Source organism: Candida orthopsilosis (assembly GCF_000315875.1).
Source record: "Candida orthopsilosis Co 90-125, chromosome 7 draft sequence".
Classification (NCBI taxonomy): Eukaryota; Fungi; Ascomycota; class Pichiomycetes; order Serinales; family Debaryomycetaceae; genus Lodderomyces; species Lodderomyces orthopsilosis.
In genome coordinates this window covers 789,557-805,324 of record NC_018301.1, presented here as the reverse complement: position 1 = coordinate 805,324, position 15,768 = coordinate 789,557, and the positions used below count along the sequence as shown (strand labels likewise).

Here is a 15,768-nt window from a genome sequence, read left to right as displayed (position 1 = left end):
AAAAAATTGTTGATGAAATGAGCTCGTCATCTTCAACAGAATGTCTCTAAACAATTTTCAGCAATACAAGAGTAAAGAATCGGGGGCTCTAGATACCAATCCGCAAAATCGTCCTAGATATGTTCAGAAAGTGCAATCGATCCCACAAGCAGAAATATGGCGAAACATAGTCCTTGGAGAGATCTCATCCAAATTAACCCAAATTAACGACTCACAAACGAGTGATGTACGTCTTCGAGAGTTGAACGATGCATTGAATCAGTTGTTTAAAGAAAAAAGAAGTTGGGAGTATCATATAAAGAATTTAGGGGGAAATGACTACATCCATAACGTCAAAGATATGATAAATTCAGGAGTCAATGTTGCTGGATGGAGATACTTTGGTCGAGCAAAAGGGCTACCCGATGTAAAGAAAATGATTGAGGAGAAGAAAGGACAGATTGAAAAGCAGAATGGAGGTGAATCAACTAAGGATCTTGAAAAGAGATTGGATGATCATTATTACGGAAAACTAAAGGACAGTAAGCATCTTCTTGATTATGAATCGAAGCAAAGCGAACAGCTACTAAAAAGAAAAGAGAGTGAGAGGACTCCAAAGGTATCACTCAGTGAGCTACCTAATCAAGAGCAGATTACAGAATGGTTAGCGGCGAAGAATATATAACTTAAGAAAGCATGTTTTGATAGGAGCTAAAGAAAAGTTTTATATTGTTCAATCATTATCAGCTCTTAATATCCAGTATGTCCTCCAAGACAATTACCCCTGCGCTTCGGTAAATCTCCTCCGTTTTAGCATCATTCTCTTGCGTAACACTCTTACTCAAGCTCCTCACCACATAAGTCTTGAACAGTTTTGCAGAATCAGTGGCTGAGTTCAATACACAATAATCAAAAGCAAGTCCAACAAAAACAACTTCTTCAATGGCATGGTCAAGTAGGGTCTGCTTCATTTCTGTACGATGTAACCCCCACGTGTCTTGAAAACACGAATAATATTCACGATCTTGTAAGTACCCCTTTTTAACATTTGTTGTAGGTACTCCCTTAATATCATCAAATGCTTTTGCAAAGTTCAGCTCCAACTCCGCACCAGCACTCCCCTGTACGCAATGATCTGGCCACACAATTTGTTTCTTGACCTGCCCAGTTTCCGGATGCTTAAACTCCAACTCAGTAAATGGCTGTACACCATGTTGCGAAGCAAATGACGTGTGATCCGATGGATGCCAATCTTGAGTCGCAATAACCAAAGACCATTGATTTAAATGTGGCTCAGTGATGAGCTCAATGATTGGTTTGACAATTGAGCTTCCATTTGCTATTGCTAGGGAGCCGTTGGGTGGTAGAAAGTCCCCTTGCAAGTCAACAACTACTAAGGCCCTTTTGATCATTTTGATTGATACATTCTCGTTCAAGGGAGAAATTGTTTCTGAGTTTGTAACTTGATGCAACAACAAAGATGGAAGCAACTATTTATATCAACATTTAATCAAAACTGTAAAGTTGTTCTAGATACCTGTAATTTCATGTATTGCTGAAATTATAGTATGAACGACAATTGAAACACCACGCAGCATTATAATGCACCTCAATTTTTCATAATATCTACTTACTGCTTGTCTGGTACTAATCTCAACCACCGAACAACTTCTCCTCAAATCTTCTTCCTTCTGTATCCAACTTCCTAACTTTAGTCTCAAACATAGAACATGACCGAATGGCAGGTGGTCAACAATTCATAAACCCGAGTGTATCAAACGTGAGTAAAACCATCATGAAAATCAACAAGACCACATCGAGAATATGCAATCCTGGAAATATGATAATCCTCCATATGCAAAAGAATCCAATTAGTAACATATTGGCACAGAATGAAAGAAACAGATAGAAAGCATGTTATAAAAGGGGTTTTTAATTAATGCTTATTTGTAAAGATTCAGATACAATTCAAATCACCCGCTGCAGCCGTAGCCTGTAGCTTGTTAAGGCCTGAAAATCTGAAGCTTGTACATTACTTCTTTGGGTATTGCAGTTGGAAATTGTACTGCAGTTTCAAGTTGTAATATAATTAGTAATCGTGTTGGGTAATTAACGTTTGGTTGCAAAAATTTTGAACTTTTTTGACCACTCAAATGATTTACATATATTCTTATTTCAACAATTGATTAAAACAACCCTTTTTAACGAACCATGTGTAGTTGTGCTTCTCTCTGAAATCTACCATGATCGTGAGCCCAATGTAATATAGGTGCAATGTCTTTGAGCTTTCCCCATTCTGAGAATGAGGGTTCCTTATATTGTAGCATCAATATAATGCCCTGTTCACTAGATTAAGTGACCAAAAGTCTATCAACATAACATACCTAAGTCAACAGAGAACCAGGACTAAATAATTTTGATGTTTCAAAACTCTATAGACGTCTATATTACAGCTCAGCAATCAACTTGAACAGTCACCTCCTCTAATCTTATCTTTGCCTTCTTCTTATTCGATGAAATCACAACAGCAGTCAATTTTCCTCCTTTGTCACATCCAGAATCCAATCCCTTTGTGTATTCTTTCAACTTGAGCCCTCTACCAGCATCATGGCCGTAATATACCACATATTCAGCTGGTGCTTTACCATGTTTAGAGTTATAAATCTTTGACCAACTTTTGGCAAATGGAGCATTAGGGTCTGAAGTTGTTTCGTTGTAGAAAGGACCTATAAGAGAGCGCATCTCTAAATTATCAATAGGATCCTGTCGGCTCAACTTCAAATCGGGTCGAAGACCAGCATGAACTGCAACTCCAGGAGCCACACCATCTCCCACTGGCACCATACCAAGTTCCTTGATCACTGAGCAATGGTTGATGTACTTCACATGGTGAGGTTGCAATTTCTTGGAAAAAAGATATTCTGGATCGTCATTAAATGCTCCATCGATCCAAATGTGACTGGAGGGTTGTGTTTCGCTCAAATGAAAGCTAGGCTGATCAAGAGCATGAAAGTTTGCGTAATATTGTAGAACGTAATATTCGTGATTTCCCAAAATGCACTCAATCTTGTGGTCAATCAAATAATCCAACACCTTGAACGAGTCAGGACCTTTGGTAACAAAATCACCCAAGACTAATAATTCGTCGTCCTTTTTGTTGTATTCAACTTTCCTCAATAGTTGCCTAAATTCGTCGTAATGGCCATGGATATCGCCAATCATAATAATTCTCTTAACTTGTTTTCGTCCCTGCCCCGTTTCAAAGCTCACATTCAATTGTGAAATATGGTTTATTGGCTTTAGTGATACCGCTTGTGGGATATAATAACTTGGGAGGACCATTGTAAACACCCAAAGTGTAATAAAACCGAGAAGGCCGACAACCGTATATAGAATCACTTTAGTTCTCCTATTGATCTTGACTGTGTGGTAAGAGTCATACTCATCATCGCTATGGTAAACTAGTGGAGTCGATTCATCCATGATGCTGTTTAACTTCTGTAAACTGTGAATATATTGAATCCTTCGACGTAGTTTCGAGGAGTCGGCTTTTCGTAACCTCATCGGATTTTCCTGCACATAACTTGACATGCTGGCTGCGAAAAGTGCTTTTTCGTGGAGAGATTTGGCCAGATATTGCCTAACAATTGACTAAGCTGGTACATGACTAAATCTCCGAGTGAGTTAGGCTTTGTGAATATATTCAATTAAAATATTTCCTATACCATGTTGGTGAGCCGATACGTCCGGGACTGTCCTAGGAGTCTGCATGTTTGACAATTTAGGCTAACCACGTGGGCTCAAAGTATATAGGATCTGCAAAACAAAGCCAAGTAATGAGATAAAACGATCATGAAGGACCATATTTTAGCTTTTTCCAGATTAAGGCCGATGCAAATTATTTCCCAACTCACACTTTTCGAAGTTATTCATATTACATAAAGATTATGGCTCGATTTGATTATATGCAGGATGTGATATTCTCAATCCACATTAGCTAATCAATAAAGTCGAGAGGTTGAAGAGAGCAGTTCGCCATCGCCACATTAAAACACGTTCAATCAACTATATACGTCATACGATCGTACAACTTGTATAGAATCTCAGCTCGTACCAATAACTTGTTCACATCCAAATGACCCAGCAAGTCATTAAAGTATTTTAAAACCTCTTCAGGTTGCAGTATATTCTCAATGATAATTCTTTCATTATCAGACAAGACCGCCAATGCAAAAAACAATTGAAAGTCGCTGGTGTAGTAGTCTGTCCAGATGACCTCCCACAATTGTAAAACTTGCTCCCAACGTAACTCCCTCTTAAATTGGAGTAAAATGTGTCGGAAAAAAAAGTAAAGTCCTTCACTCTGACATTCAATGAGATGTTTGTACAAATTGGGTAAAGTAAGCTGAGTCATTTTCATGAGCTTGGTGAGCTGCAGCTTGATACCACTCAATTCAGGGTCGAAATTTCCATTCATCCTATCCATCAAATTAACGAATGCCCAAAACGACAATGCCTCGTCTTGCAACACCACGTATAATGGAGAAAGTACATCATTCATTCCTTGCACATAACCAAGTTCTGTATTGTACTCATTGTATGTCAACAAAATCTCACGCAATTTGCACAAATGAGGATTCGTTATATTTGCCACGTCATACTCATCATCGGGCTCTTCAACTTCGCCGTCAACATTTTTGAAAATCTCTAACTCACGATCGGTACGGTTCACATCTTTTTCGATTTTAAACTTTTGATCTTTGAAATATTCAGTGTTTCTTCTTTCAACATCGTCAACCCACTTGAGCTTCAACTCGTCATATCTTGATGCATAAGACTTTTTCAAAACCTCTCGCTCCTCACTAGATGAGTCCCAGGGGTATACCTTCAACAAAAACAACCATGCCTCTTTTCTCACCTCTTCTTCAAGCCCACCGTGAAATATTCTATCCTTAATCTCCTTAACAGTCACGCTCAATCTTCCGGTGTGGTCAAAGAAACCTTCCCACTCTTGAACACTAACTGGTTTCATTCTAGACGTGCGACTTATTTCCTCTTGTGTTAACAACTTGTTCGAGTTTAACTCACGACTGATTCTTTCATAGATCTCGTCATCGGTAACATATTTTGGCGACTCTGCATCCTCCTTCACTTGTTGTGCCCATTTCGCAAGATACATTCTTGCTGAGTCAAATTCATCACCAAGTTTTGCCACTTGGGGTTGCACCATCAATTGTTTTACTTGTGGTGGCGCATTCTCTTCTATCAAATCAATCACTTGGTTCTTGGTCTTTGCTGTAAATGTAGCGACAGTTTCCAATACTCTCCACTTGGCAGTGTTGAACATTTTGTTCACATCAGGAAGTTGAAATGCGCTTGGTGGCTCCTCTTTCACTTGTTTCTTCTTGAAAGGGGCAAAATTCCGTAAATCTTCTGATTGTGGGTTAACTAGGTACACACTTGGTTCAATGGTTGACTTTTCAATATTCACCAAGCTTTTCAACACACTCAAGAAATCAAGCGCACCCCAGTACAACTCTCCATCTGTAAATGGGTCAAATTGTTTATTTTGAAGCTTTTGATTCTTAATTGTTGATGGTGATTCATCGTCGTGGAAGAAGACGATTGGCAATTTCTCCCCATCTTGAGTGTTGATAACTATACTTCCATAATAGTATCCATGGCTAGGATTTCTGAACTGTATGCTGTAAATGTATGAAAGCGTGGTTGTGTATGCATATGAACTGAGTATGCTAGCACTCGGTTGTGATACAATTCTGTCACCCCTTGCCTTGCCGTGCTTCTTAAAGGAGCTTAGATTAAGGTCAATATCCTCCACATCAACTTCATTGTAGATTTTAAGCTCTTCTTTACTCAATTGTGATTCAGGGGTAAATGCCAAAATGGTATCCAAACTAGTAGAGTTTGGTGGTCGCGAGAGGGACAAGAATCCAGCAATGTTGTCCTTCTTTGATGGTGTCGGGTGAAGATATGCCTTTGATTTGACAAAAAGGAGCTCAACTTCTCCTTGGTGTAAGATTCTCTTAGTCATGCTTGTTTGATTGAAGAGCAAAAGGAGTACTTTTGTGATGTGTCCTTTGATTTTGTATTCCAGATGGTAGCTTTGCGCCACTATATAATACACCTACAAATATAAAGATCCTGCTGAAACTATATCCCTGTGAACCAACTCCAATGATTTCTCCATCTTTTCCTGTAGTTCAACATTTCCTATAGCTTTTGCAGCAACCACCAACTGCCTTATTAACTCCTCTAGTCTTCTAAACATTCTAATCAATGAACCTTCGTAAACATCAGTCATTTTACAAATTTGAGTGAATGAAGCTCCCTTGCACCAAGCAAAGACAACCTCCATCAACTCTGGTCTAAAAGATTCGACATAGTCCTGTTCTGTTATGTCAATTTTGCACTCTTTTGATACCTTGGCAACTTTAGCAGCCATTTCTTGCATCAATTTCAAAGGTTCGGCCAACTCCGGTTTCAAACGGGGTACTTCTTTAGCACGCTCTTGGAATACGAAACACGACAACAATGCAGCTGACTGTTCACTGGACAAATCATTAAAATTACCATTGAAGATTAATTCTGTTAATAATAATTCATCACCCGAACTGATTTCACAAGCAACTCTTCCCTTAAGTTCGATTATGTCATTCTGGGTGATAAATCCAAGTCGACGTAAAACCCTCTTTCTATGTCTCAAATCGTCTAATTGTATGACTGCTTCCGCTTCCAAGATCTTTTCCTTCAATTCTTTGATCTTCTTTTCAATATCAGCCTTGTGCGAGTATTTGGCATACAAATCTTGCAATCTGGCTGTGTCATGTAACGGATTGCTATACAACTTGGACTCGATAACATCAATTTTGCGCAACAAGGTACGGAAGTCATCGTCATCAATCTTCATACTCTCAACAGGGTCCATCTTCGGAATTCCATCCTTGAATCTTTTTGGTAATTCCTTCATAGTCTTTACCAATGTCCTCTTCGCTTGTGCACTCTTGTAGTCATCTGGCACCCGCAACCTAACACTGCTAATCTTCTCAATCGAATCTAAAGTAATTGGTATGTATTCTGCTCTCGATTTTTCTCCAGGTCTTGCTGGCCTGATACCTTCTGGCAACAATGGATTGAATGGTTTGATCAAGTTGATTGGTGAATCAACAAACATTGTATACACAAACACGTTCACGATGTAAGATTCATGAGCAGTGAATTCTTGTGCCTGATAACGGCTTGTTTTTCTCTTCACAAACGATGTAACCATCCCCCAACCGTAGTCATAATCCCCCACTTTGATCTTAATCACTCTTCCATCCTGTAGGAACGGCAATATATGACCCGGGTGTGTGACAACTTTTCTTACATCTGCTGTGTACTTATTGAGTTGTTGCAGCAAATCATAGTACTCTTTCACAGTTGCTTCGTCGTCAATATGTACACCTTCAATTTCTTTTTGTAGAGATTGCATCTTCTGCTCCAAAGCCGGTACGCTAGCAGCATTTTGAAATTGGTAAAACGAACTCTCCAACATGAACTCTGGAGATATTCCCTCGACTCTCATCAAGTTCAAAATCATATTATATCCCAAGTGGAATGCTGAATCTAGCCTATCAGCTTGACCCTTGACCATCCCTTTTGCAACTTGTGGTTCCATTTTTTCATCAATCATCATGATGACTATACCCCTATCATCCAATCCTCTTCTACCGGCACGTCCAGACATTTGAATATATTCACCTCCTGAAACCCATCTGAAACCTACACCATCCCATTTACGGACAGATGTAAAAACAACTGTTTTCGCAGGCATATTGAGACCAATAGAGAAGGTCTCAGTAGCAAAAAGCACTTTCAAAAACCCTTCCTGGAATAAGATTTCAATGATCTCCTTTAATATTGGTAAAAGACCAGAATGGTGAATACCTATTCCTCGTTTCAATAAAGGTAATATGTTTTTGATTTGTGGAAGCTCCTTATCACTTTCGGGCAAAAGACCAATAGCATTGTTGTAGATTTCCGTCAATGCTGTTCTCTCTTCATCAGTGTTGAAATCCAATTTTGACATTTGCAATGCCAATTTCTCACAATCTCTTTTGGAGAAGGAAAAGACAATCACTGGGTTGTATTTTTTCATGTAAATCATCTTGACGATCTTGTAGATATCTGTCTTGCTATCCTTATTTCCACCTTTGAAACTCTGTCCTTTTCGTCCTTTTCCCTTTTCAGCAGAGGCAGGATCATCACCGGTGTTGTCACCAATTGTGGTCATTGCTTTTTGGAAATTTTCTTCTCTAAATGTTCCCTTTTCATCAACAACCAAGTGAATACCATCTCCTCCGGCAGGGAATAAATAATGTTGCAATGGAGTAGGTCTGAAATCAGTATACACAACGTGGCATGGCTGGTTGTGAATCTTGACAATCCATTCAGCAAACTCCATTGCGTTAGGAATGGTTGCTGACAAAAACACATAGTGGACCTTGTCAGGTAGCAAAATGATTGTTTCTTCCCAAACGACACCTCTTGATTTGTCTCTCATATAGTGCACCTCATCAAAAATAACCCAAGCAACTTCTCTCATCACTTCTGAACCTCTATAAAGCATGCTTCGTAAAATTTCAGTCGTCATGACCAAACAACCAGCGTCAGGGTTTATCGTAACATCACCAGTCATTAATCCCACGTCTTGAAACTCGGCTTGCAATTCACGATACTTTTGATTTGACAATGCTTTAATTGGAGATGTGTAAATGACTCTTTGCTTATCTCTTAACGACTGGGCAATAGCATACTCGGCAACAACAGTTTTACCTGCAGATGTATGAGCAGACACCAAAACACTTTCGTTACGGTCAATGCACGAAATTGCGGTATCTTGAAACGGATCTAATGTGAATGGATATGTTCTAGCTTCCTTTTCACGCTTGTGCTCACTTATAGGTACATACGGATATGATGGCGGAACTGCTACTTGGTGCCTGACTTGATGTCTCAATTTTAACTTGGAATTAGGGTCTTCGATGGTTTGTTGTAATCCGCCACTAGCATCAACTTCTCTCGATGCTTCTATTTCCACAGAGTCAAATACTACCGGCTTGACTTCTTGCTGCTGTTTGGCCTTCTTTGTTGGTGTTGACTTTTTCGTGTCCTCCTCTTCCTTGTGCGATCTTTTCTTGTCGTTTCCATTTGCCTCGTTGATATTTTCAGATTCTTCAATCTCCTCTATCTTTGGAGGTACAGCTCCTGGGGCCTCATCAAATACATCAAACAAATCATCCATGGTTGTTTGATGTGTTGGGTTGTGTACTGCATTGGTACAATATAAAAAAAAAAAAATTCAAATCTCATCGAAGATAAATTGAGAGAACTGCTAGAGAAACACATATGTTTCTATGTCTTAGACTACAGTCGCCATTGATTAGGGTCGTCTCATTGACATTACATTATATTGTTATACACATGATTTATCTACCGTCTCCCCATCTTTACACAATTTAATTGTTCTCCATTTTTCCCGATCGTATTCCCCAATAGCTTGACTTGGTAATGAGCTGACTCTTGACCCATCATTTGCTCCATCTGCATCACCTTCAATTCTGGATTCACATGATGAGTGCTCCTCTGCATCATCAAAAGTAAAATTAGTCGTCTGTATCTCCCATAAGTCTATTGGCTCAATAAGCTTGGTTGAATTAACAGAAAAGTACTCTGAATGTTGAGGAGATGGAATTTGCGAGTTTGAATGATGTGATGATGACTTGTTTATTGCAAAATTCGGCACACTCAAACTATGTTTATGAATCTTTAAATACGATTTCAATTTTTTTGGCGATGACGATCTTGATCTAGAGGAAACACCTGACATTAGAGAGTATGAATTCGATGCAATCGAGCTTGAATGGTTATGGCGTTGATGGAAGACCGCTGTATTTGAGCGGAAGATCTTTTTCGGGCTGTCAGTTAGAAACTTCTTGAGTGGTGAATTGTTTTTGGAGTTTACCAACAGTTCATTCGATGGTGGTGGTGTTGTGGGTTCCGGTAAAGGATATGACGAAATTTCTTGAGCCTGGATTTGATCCTTACTGGCATTGTCACTCAATTGTGTATTTTGAGAATTGGAACTTTCTTTTCTAAAAGTATGGAGGGATGGTGCACACTCACTCTGATTTGATGGGTAGCTAAAATCTCTATCTAACGATGGCTTATTGGTACTAATGTCACTCAAATGGTCGATATTGTCCACCGGGCTCTCCTTTGGTGGTAATAACTGTTCTTCATTTACGTCAAGGGTCTTTTTGTACAAGTTCGAATCACTCACGATGTGGTGGACACCGGGAACAATTGTATAGCCTGAAATTTTTCTTGTTTTATTGTATTCTTCAAGGTCCCATTCATCCAATGTGATAGTTGAACGCAATTTTTTCAGTTTAAATCCACTAATCTGCTCCAATCCCTGCATGTCTCCCTCATTGTCTTCCGAAACCCGTTTGTTGTTTCTCAACACCGGTGGAAGTAACGACTCATTTATATGCGACATAAACTGCTTCTCATCGTTGATCAGTCTCCATCTTTGCATTCGTATTTTCTGCTTATTCATCGTATTAACATCACGCATGGCTTCTCTTTTCTGTAGGCTGAGCATATCAAAGTGATCGTCAACATTTATGAGGGATGATGTATCGTGGGTTTTAGTGCGGTTTTGTTGTAATTGAGCTTGTGGTATCGTATTTGTCGAAATCGAGTAAGGTAATACATGAGAATTTTGAGCACCTGTTCCGTACTTTTCAATCCAATTTTTATCCAATGCATAATCGTGATCAAATAATGTAGCATCAGAAGCCTTTTTGGAAACTGTATCTGTAACTCCACTATCAATTGTGTTGCTCTCTATATAAACCACAAATAGTAACATAGTTAATGGTAAAGAAATGAAGATAATATTGACAGTGAATAAAATTGTAACAGCAGTATCATGGAAATGAACAATCAACAATATACCAGATATTATGTTGAACAATGATATCATGAACTGAAATGAGATGGTAATTATGTGCGTATAAACAACAGGAACCACGTAGTACGCCGCTAGAACGAAGCCTGATACTGAATATAGTAGATGGTATACATTGTGACGGTTTTGAAGGATTGTTAAAACTCCCAGTACTATTGCTAACGCAAACGATAGTAGTATTGATGCAAAGTGAATGTGCCGTATAATCATCGAAGGTAATGTTGTGGGTATCAAAGTATTAAAATGAGCACTGTGGTCTATTATCTAAACATACGATTTGAAAACCACAAATGATGGAAAGTGTGGTAGATATATTAAGAAATCAGGATTAGGTTTGTGCTTGTGGTGTTGTAGATTGCTCTCCAAAAGCTCAAAGTCTGGACCAAAACACAAACAATCAATACGATGATTAACTTTCCTGTCACTTTGTCACTCATCTCCCATCATTTTCCTTAATTTTAAGCGCCTTTCTCAACGTCAATGCTTGATGTTATTCCATTGCTGTTGTTGTGTTTACATTGATACCAAATCAGGAAGTTTTGTTGAAAACTTTTTTGTAAACAAAAATTCTACGCGCAAACGCAATTACAAACACAAAAGAGCATTACAAGTTCCCTACTACCTTCAAACACAATGGGATTTGACGGTACCCGATGAACGGTTTCTGATATATTCCCTCTCCCCGTCATCGTTTAGCAAACTAGCGTTACTTTCGCCTGAATTAAATTGGTTACCATTTGCGATTTTTAACAAAAGATAGACATTGAGATATAGAAAGACAATACACTGATTGCCGCACCGGTACTAACAGCTCAAACTGTCTCCGTCGTGTCTACTTCGGTATTTGTAATTTATCCTCCTACTTGTTTAGATGAGAAAAAAAGATTTAAAGATATTTGTAAAAGTTTTGCATCAATCTTGAGGTAAAATTAAAGAGTAGCACCGAAAAAACCATAATTCAACTCTAGCAGAATATTCTTAGGACGCTTCTTAAAGTACTCAGTAATTTTGCTGAGTTTGAACATACAATCGACTTTAGTTTTGGCTCGTCTCAATTGCATAATAGAAAGATCCGGTTTAACTTTAGAGATCAATATGTAGTGACAAAGCCCTACTGTTCAAACATCTATTATTAGCTAAGCGCTCCACGTACCTACAACATCTCTACTCGATATATTTTATTGTCTCTAGTTACTCAAAATTTATAATCTCCAGAAACCCATCTGTTAACCATATCGAGAGCATTTTCTGGTTGGTCATATGGAACCATATGGCCACCACCAAAGACTCTCAAGAAAGTAAAGTGTTCATAGTTTTTAACGTCACCTGCATGTTTACCATCGACCTTCCATTTTCTAACTGGAGCTTTGGAGAAACCTTTTGAGCCACTCCATTCTAGTTTATCAGCCCATGCTTGATTACCTAACCAGTTGCAAATGAAATCTTTATCTCCCGCGTAAATCAAAACTGGTAAATCTTGTTGCAAAATGTCGATCACATTCTTAAAGTAAGGTTTCATCCAATCACCAGCAAAGACAAAGTTTCTATTGACATCAAAGTTACATGATTCATAACTGGATACTTCAGCACCCAACGCTTTCATGACTTCTGGTTTGTTCATATATGTATCAATGTACTCCAAACCTTCGTAGCACAAGTTTGATCCTTCACACATGGTTCTGATATCATAAACATTTCTTCCAGTCTTTTGATAAGGTCCTAATTGCGCATTGTTACAGTAAACAGTTGCGGGAACACAACTCCATACTGATTCCGATTCATAGCATTGTTGAATTAAGGATTGGCATCTTGGAATGGCATCGGTCATTGATTGACATTCTTCTGGTTCCAATACACTTGGTTCACCGCCTTCACCACAAGCCATTGGCTCGTAGTATTCGTATTGAGTCAATGGATCAGTTAATCCATTACCAATCAAGACGGATGTCAAATTGAAAGAACGTTCTGGGTGGCTCAATATCTCACTAGCAAACACAGGAATGTAGTGACCAGCATAAGATTCACCAGCAATGTGGAAATCCAACTTGGCAAATTGTGGGAATTGCTTAAAGAACAATTCCAAAAAGGCATAAACATCCTTACCAGCAGCAACAGTGTTCGAGACAGACGATGATGAGTATGAATAACCAACATTGACAGGTTGGTCTAAGAATATAACAGTAGCGTTGTTATTCCAAGCATATGGATTATGAACAGGTTGAATATCTTTGTTGATTGATGAAGGACCTAATTCAAAAAACAAACCAGTAGTTGATGAGCAGCCTGGCCCACCATTCAACCATAAAATAACTGGGTCATTTTTTGGGTCATTTCTGCTTTCAAATGCCCAGAAGAAAAAATGCTTGTCTTCGTCATCAACATCTAAATAACCGGAGTACTGTTTAACCGAATCGACTCCCAAATCTTCTGGGGTAGATTTGACTCTCAATTGGTGGTTTGGTACTTTTTGATCCTTAACATGGAAGTCAAAATGCTGCTTAATGATTTTACCTGTTTTTCCAGGAATAGTAAATCTCAAATCACCAAATTGCTTTGAATTCAAAATCATATCTGACCATAATTTCTTTGTCTCATGAGTCAACGATTCCAAAGGTTCATTAAAAAGGGATGAAACTTTGGAGAAGAATTCATTTTGCTTCTGTTCATCAAACAACAAGTGAGATAATTGCGAGGCATATTTATCATAATTGAAATCCAAATTCAAAGGTTGTTGTCCATTGAATGGGTTTTGGATCGTTAAAGCATCCACGACGTTAACTGATAGTAATGCCAAAGCAGATATAGCTGTAGTTGTTGAAAACTTCATGATGGAGTTGTCTTGGGAAGAAGAAGAAGAAGAAGAGAGTAATTTAAAGGAGAGTTGTCCTTTTTTGTATGTATGGGGTGAGAGTGTGTGAAGTCGGTGGCAACGATAAGACAGGCGGACGACATTTTGTACGAGACAGTTTAATTTTGCTCCGATTACCGAAGAAGGATATCTACGACATCTATTATGGAAAACGACATTTGAATAGGACATTTTAACTATTAAAGTTTTTGATGCCGTTTCGTTGCTGGCTGTATAACTTTTGTGTAATACTGTATCCCCAAATGGAACAAACTAACACCGATTGGGACATTAAATGTCCTAATTGGGTATCATGCGACAATTACTCCTTTCAACGAAAAGAAAGGAAACTAGTGCTTACATGGATCACATCCTCGAACTTGCTACCTCAGGAATGCTATAGAACACGCTGCTGGGGTTGTTCTTAAACTAAGTGGTGCCGTTGATATATATATTGTTATAGACGTTTTAACTCCGAGTTTATATCGCACAATAAACATAGAACATTATCCCTTACCACTACATCAAAAGTAGGATTAATGGTCACTGGATAGACATATAACAGCTCCTTGACCCGTTTCAAGACAACTCCTTGTACAGACGTTCAATCAGGGGCCATACGAAGACCATTTACTGATATCAATATTTCCGCATAATTCTGCTTTTTATGTGCAGGAATTATTGGAAAAACTGTGGTTTGACTAATTGATTCAATTTTTAGATTACAAATGTTGAACAATCCAAGCCTATTTCCACACTTTTCTTCCTTTGGTATCCCCAATTGATAATGACTCAATCAAACTTACTATCAAAAAGGTTTCATACCAAGTCTGGAAAAGAGGTTTCAATTGCACTTGGTACTGGCACAAAATGGAAACAACAACAAACAATCAATGAGATCAGCCCAGAGTTAGTAGACAACATTCTTTTAGCGTTAAAATTGGGATTCAGACACATTGACACCGCCGAAGCTTACAATACCCAAAAGGAAGTAGGGGAAGCGCTCAAGAGAACTGATGTTCCAAGAGAAGACCTTTGGATCACTACCAAGTATAGTCCAGGTTGGGGTTCCATCAAAGCTTACAGCAAGTCACCAAAAGAGTCGATTGACAAAGCTTTGAACCAACTCGGTGTTGACTACATTGACTTGTTTTTGATCCACTCTCCCTTTTTTACGACTGAACAAACCCATGGTTACACTTTGGAACAGGTGTGGGAAGCTCTAGTTGAAGCAAAGAAAGAGGGCAAAGTTAGAGAAATCGGGATTTCAAATGCAGCTATTTCTCACTTAGAAAGACTATTTGCAGCTTCTCCTAGTCCTGAGTACTATCCTGTTGCCAATCAAATTGAATTTCATCCATTCTTACAAAATCAATCAAAAAACATAGTTCAATTCAGTCAAGATCATGGTATCTTAGTTGAGGCGTTTTCACCATTGGCACCCTTAGCAAGAGTTGAATCAAATGCTCTTGCTGGGACTTTAAAGACTTTGTCTGAAAAGTACAACAAGACTGAGGCTCAGATATTGTTGAGATACACTTTACAAAGAGGAATTTTGCCAGTCACTACATCTTCGAAGGAAAATAGATTGAAAGAGTCTTTAGATTTGTTTGACTTTGAATTGACTAAGGAGGAAGTGGAAGAGATCAACAAGATTGGTGAAGCCAATCCGTATAGAGCATTCTTTCACGAAGCATTCAAGGATTTGTAGAGATATATACAATGCGATTTTATTTATACACTTTGATAGTTTATTTTGCTGCCAATCGTTCCTGATGGGAACGAAGCGAAGCTGGAAATCATCAGTGCTCTACCTCTATTACCACGATTCGTCGATTGGATAGTTTGAAAGCGTCCTTTCTAATCGAAATCCCCATAAAGCTATTGGAAAAGGTGTTGTCCTACC

At 38.6% G+C, this 15,768-nt stretch overlaps 8 protein-coding genes across 8 annotated transcripts; 2 read left to right on the top strand and 6 right to left on the bottom strand. All coding sequences in view use genetic code 12, as the record gives it.

Moving 5' to 3' along the window:
* Window positions 1-40: 40 nt before the first annotated feature.
* On the top strand, window positions 41-664 carry CORT_0G03900 (Isy1 pre-mRNA-splicing factor; the record flags this gene model as incomplete). Its single annotated transcript, XM_003871143.1, has 1 exon — window positions 41-664. The coding sequence occupies one exon, from the start codon at window positions 41-43 to the stop codon at window positions 662-664; it is 624 nt and encodes a 207-aa protein (XP_003871192.1).
* A 58-nt stretch (window positions 665-722) lies between these two features.
* On the bottom strand, window positions 723-1,391 carry CORT_0G03890 (Pnc1 nicotinamidase; the record flags this gene model as incomplete). Its single annotated transcript, XM_003871142.1, has 1 exon — window positions 723-1,391. The coding sequence occupies one exon, from the start codon at window positions 1,389-1,391 to the stop codon at window positions 723-725; it is 669 nt and encodes a 222-aa protein (XP_003871191.1).
* Window positions 1,392-2,433: 1,042 nt separating this feature from the next.
* CORT_0G03880 (hypothetical protein) lies at window positions 2,434-3,570 on the bottom strand (the record flags this gene model as incomplete). Its single annotated transcript, XM_003871141.1, has 1 exon — window positions 2,434-3,570. One exon carries the CDS (start codon window positions 3,568-3,570, stop codon window positions 2,434-2,436), a length of 1,137 nt encoding a protein of 378 aa, XP_003871190.1.
* A 466-nt stretch (window positions 3,571-4,036) lies between these two features.
* CORT_0G03870 (Gyp7 protein) lies at window positions 4,037-6,031 on the bottom strand (the record flags this gene model as incomplete). The annotated part of the gene is made up of 1 exon (XM_003871140.1): window positions 4,037-6,031. The coding sequence occupies one exon, from the start codon at window positions 6,029-6,031 to the stop codon at window positions 4,037-4,039; it is 1,995 nt and encodes a 664-aa protein (XP_003871189.1).
* A 93-nt stretch (window positions 6,032-6,124) lies between these two features.
* Window positions 6,125-9,283, bottom strand: CORT_0G03860 (hypothetical protein; the record flags this gene model as incomplete). The annotated part of the gene is made up of 1 exon (XM_003871139.1): window positions 6,125-9,283. One exon carries the CDS (start codon window positions 9,281-9,283, stop codon window positions 6,125-6,127), a length of 3,159 nt encoding a protein of 1,052 aa, XP_003871188.1.
* Window positions 9,284-9,454: 171 nt separating this feature from the next.
* Window positions 9,455-11,224, bottom strand: CORT_0G03850 (hypothetical protein; the record flags this gene model as incomplete). The annotated part of the gene is made up of 1 exon (XM_003871138.1): window positions 9,455-11,224. The coding sequence occupies one exon, from the start codon at window positions 11,222-11,224 to the stop codon at window positions 9,455-9,457; it is 1,770 nt and encodes a 589-aa protein (XP_003871187.1).
* Window positions 11,225-12,209: 985 nt separating this feature from the next.
* Window positions 12,210-14,054, bottom strand: CORT_0G03840 (Cpy1 carboxypeptidase Y; the record flags this gene model as incomplete). The annotated part of the gene is made up of 1 exon (XM_003871137.1): window positions 12,210-14,054. One exon carries the CDS (start codon window positions 14,052-14,054, stop codon window positions 12,210-12,212), a length of 1,845 nt encoding a protein of 614 aa, XP_003871186.1.
* Window positions 14,055-14,649: 595 nt separating this feature from the next.
* On the top strand, window positions 14,650-15,573 carry CORT_0G03830 (aldose reductase; the record flags this gene model as incomplete). Its single annotated transcript, XM_003871136.1, has 1 exon — window positions 14,650-15,573. The coding sequence occupies one exon, from the start codon at window positions 14,650-14,652 to the stop codon at window positions 15,571-15,573; it is 924 nt and encodes a 307-aa protein (XP_003871185.1).
* Window positions 15,574-15,768: the final 195 nt, after the last annotated feature.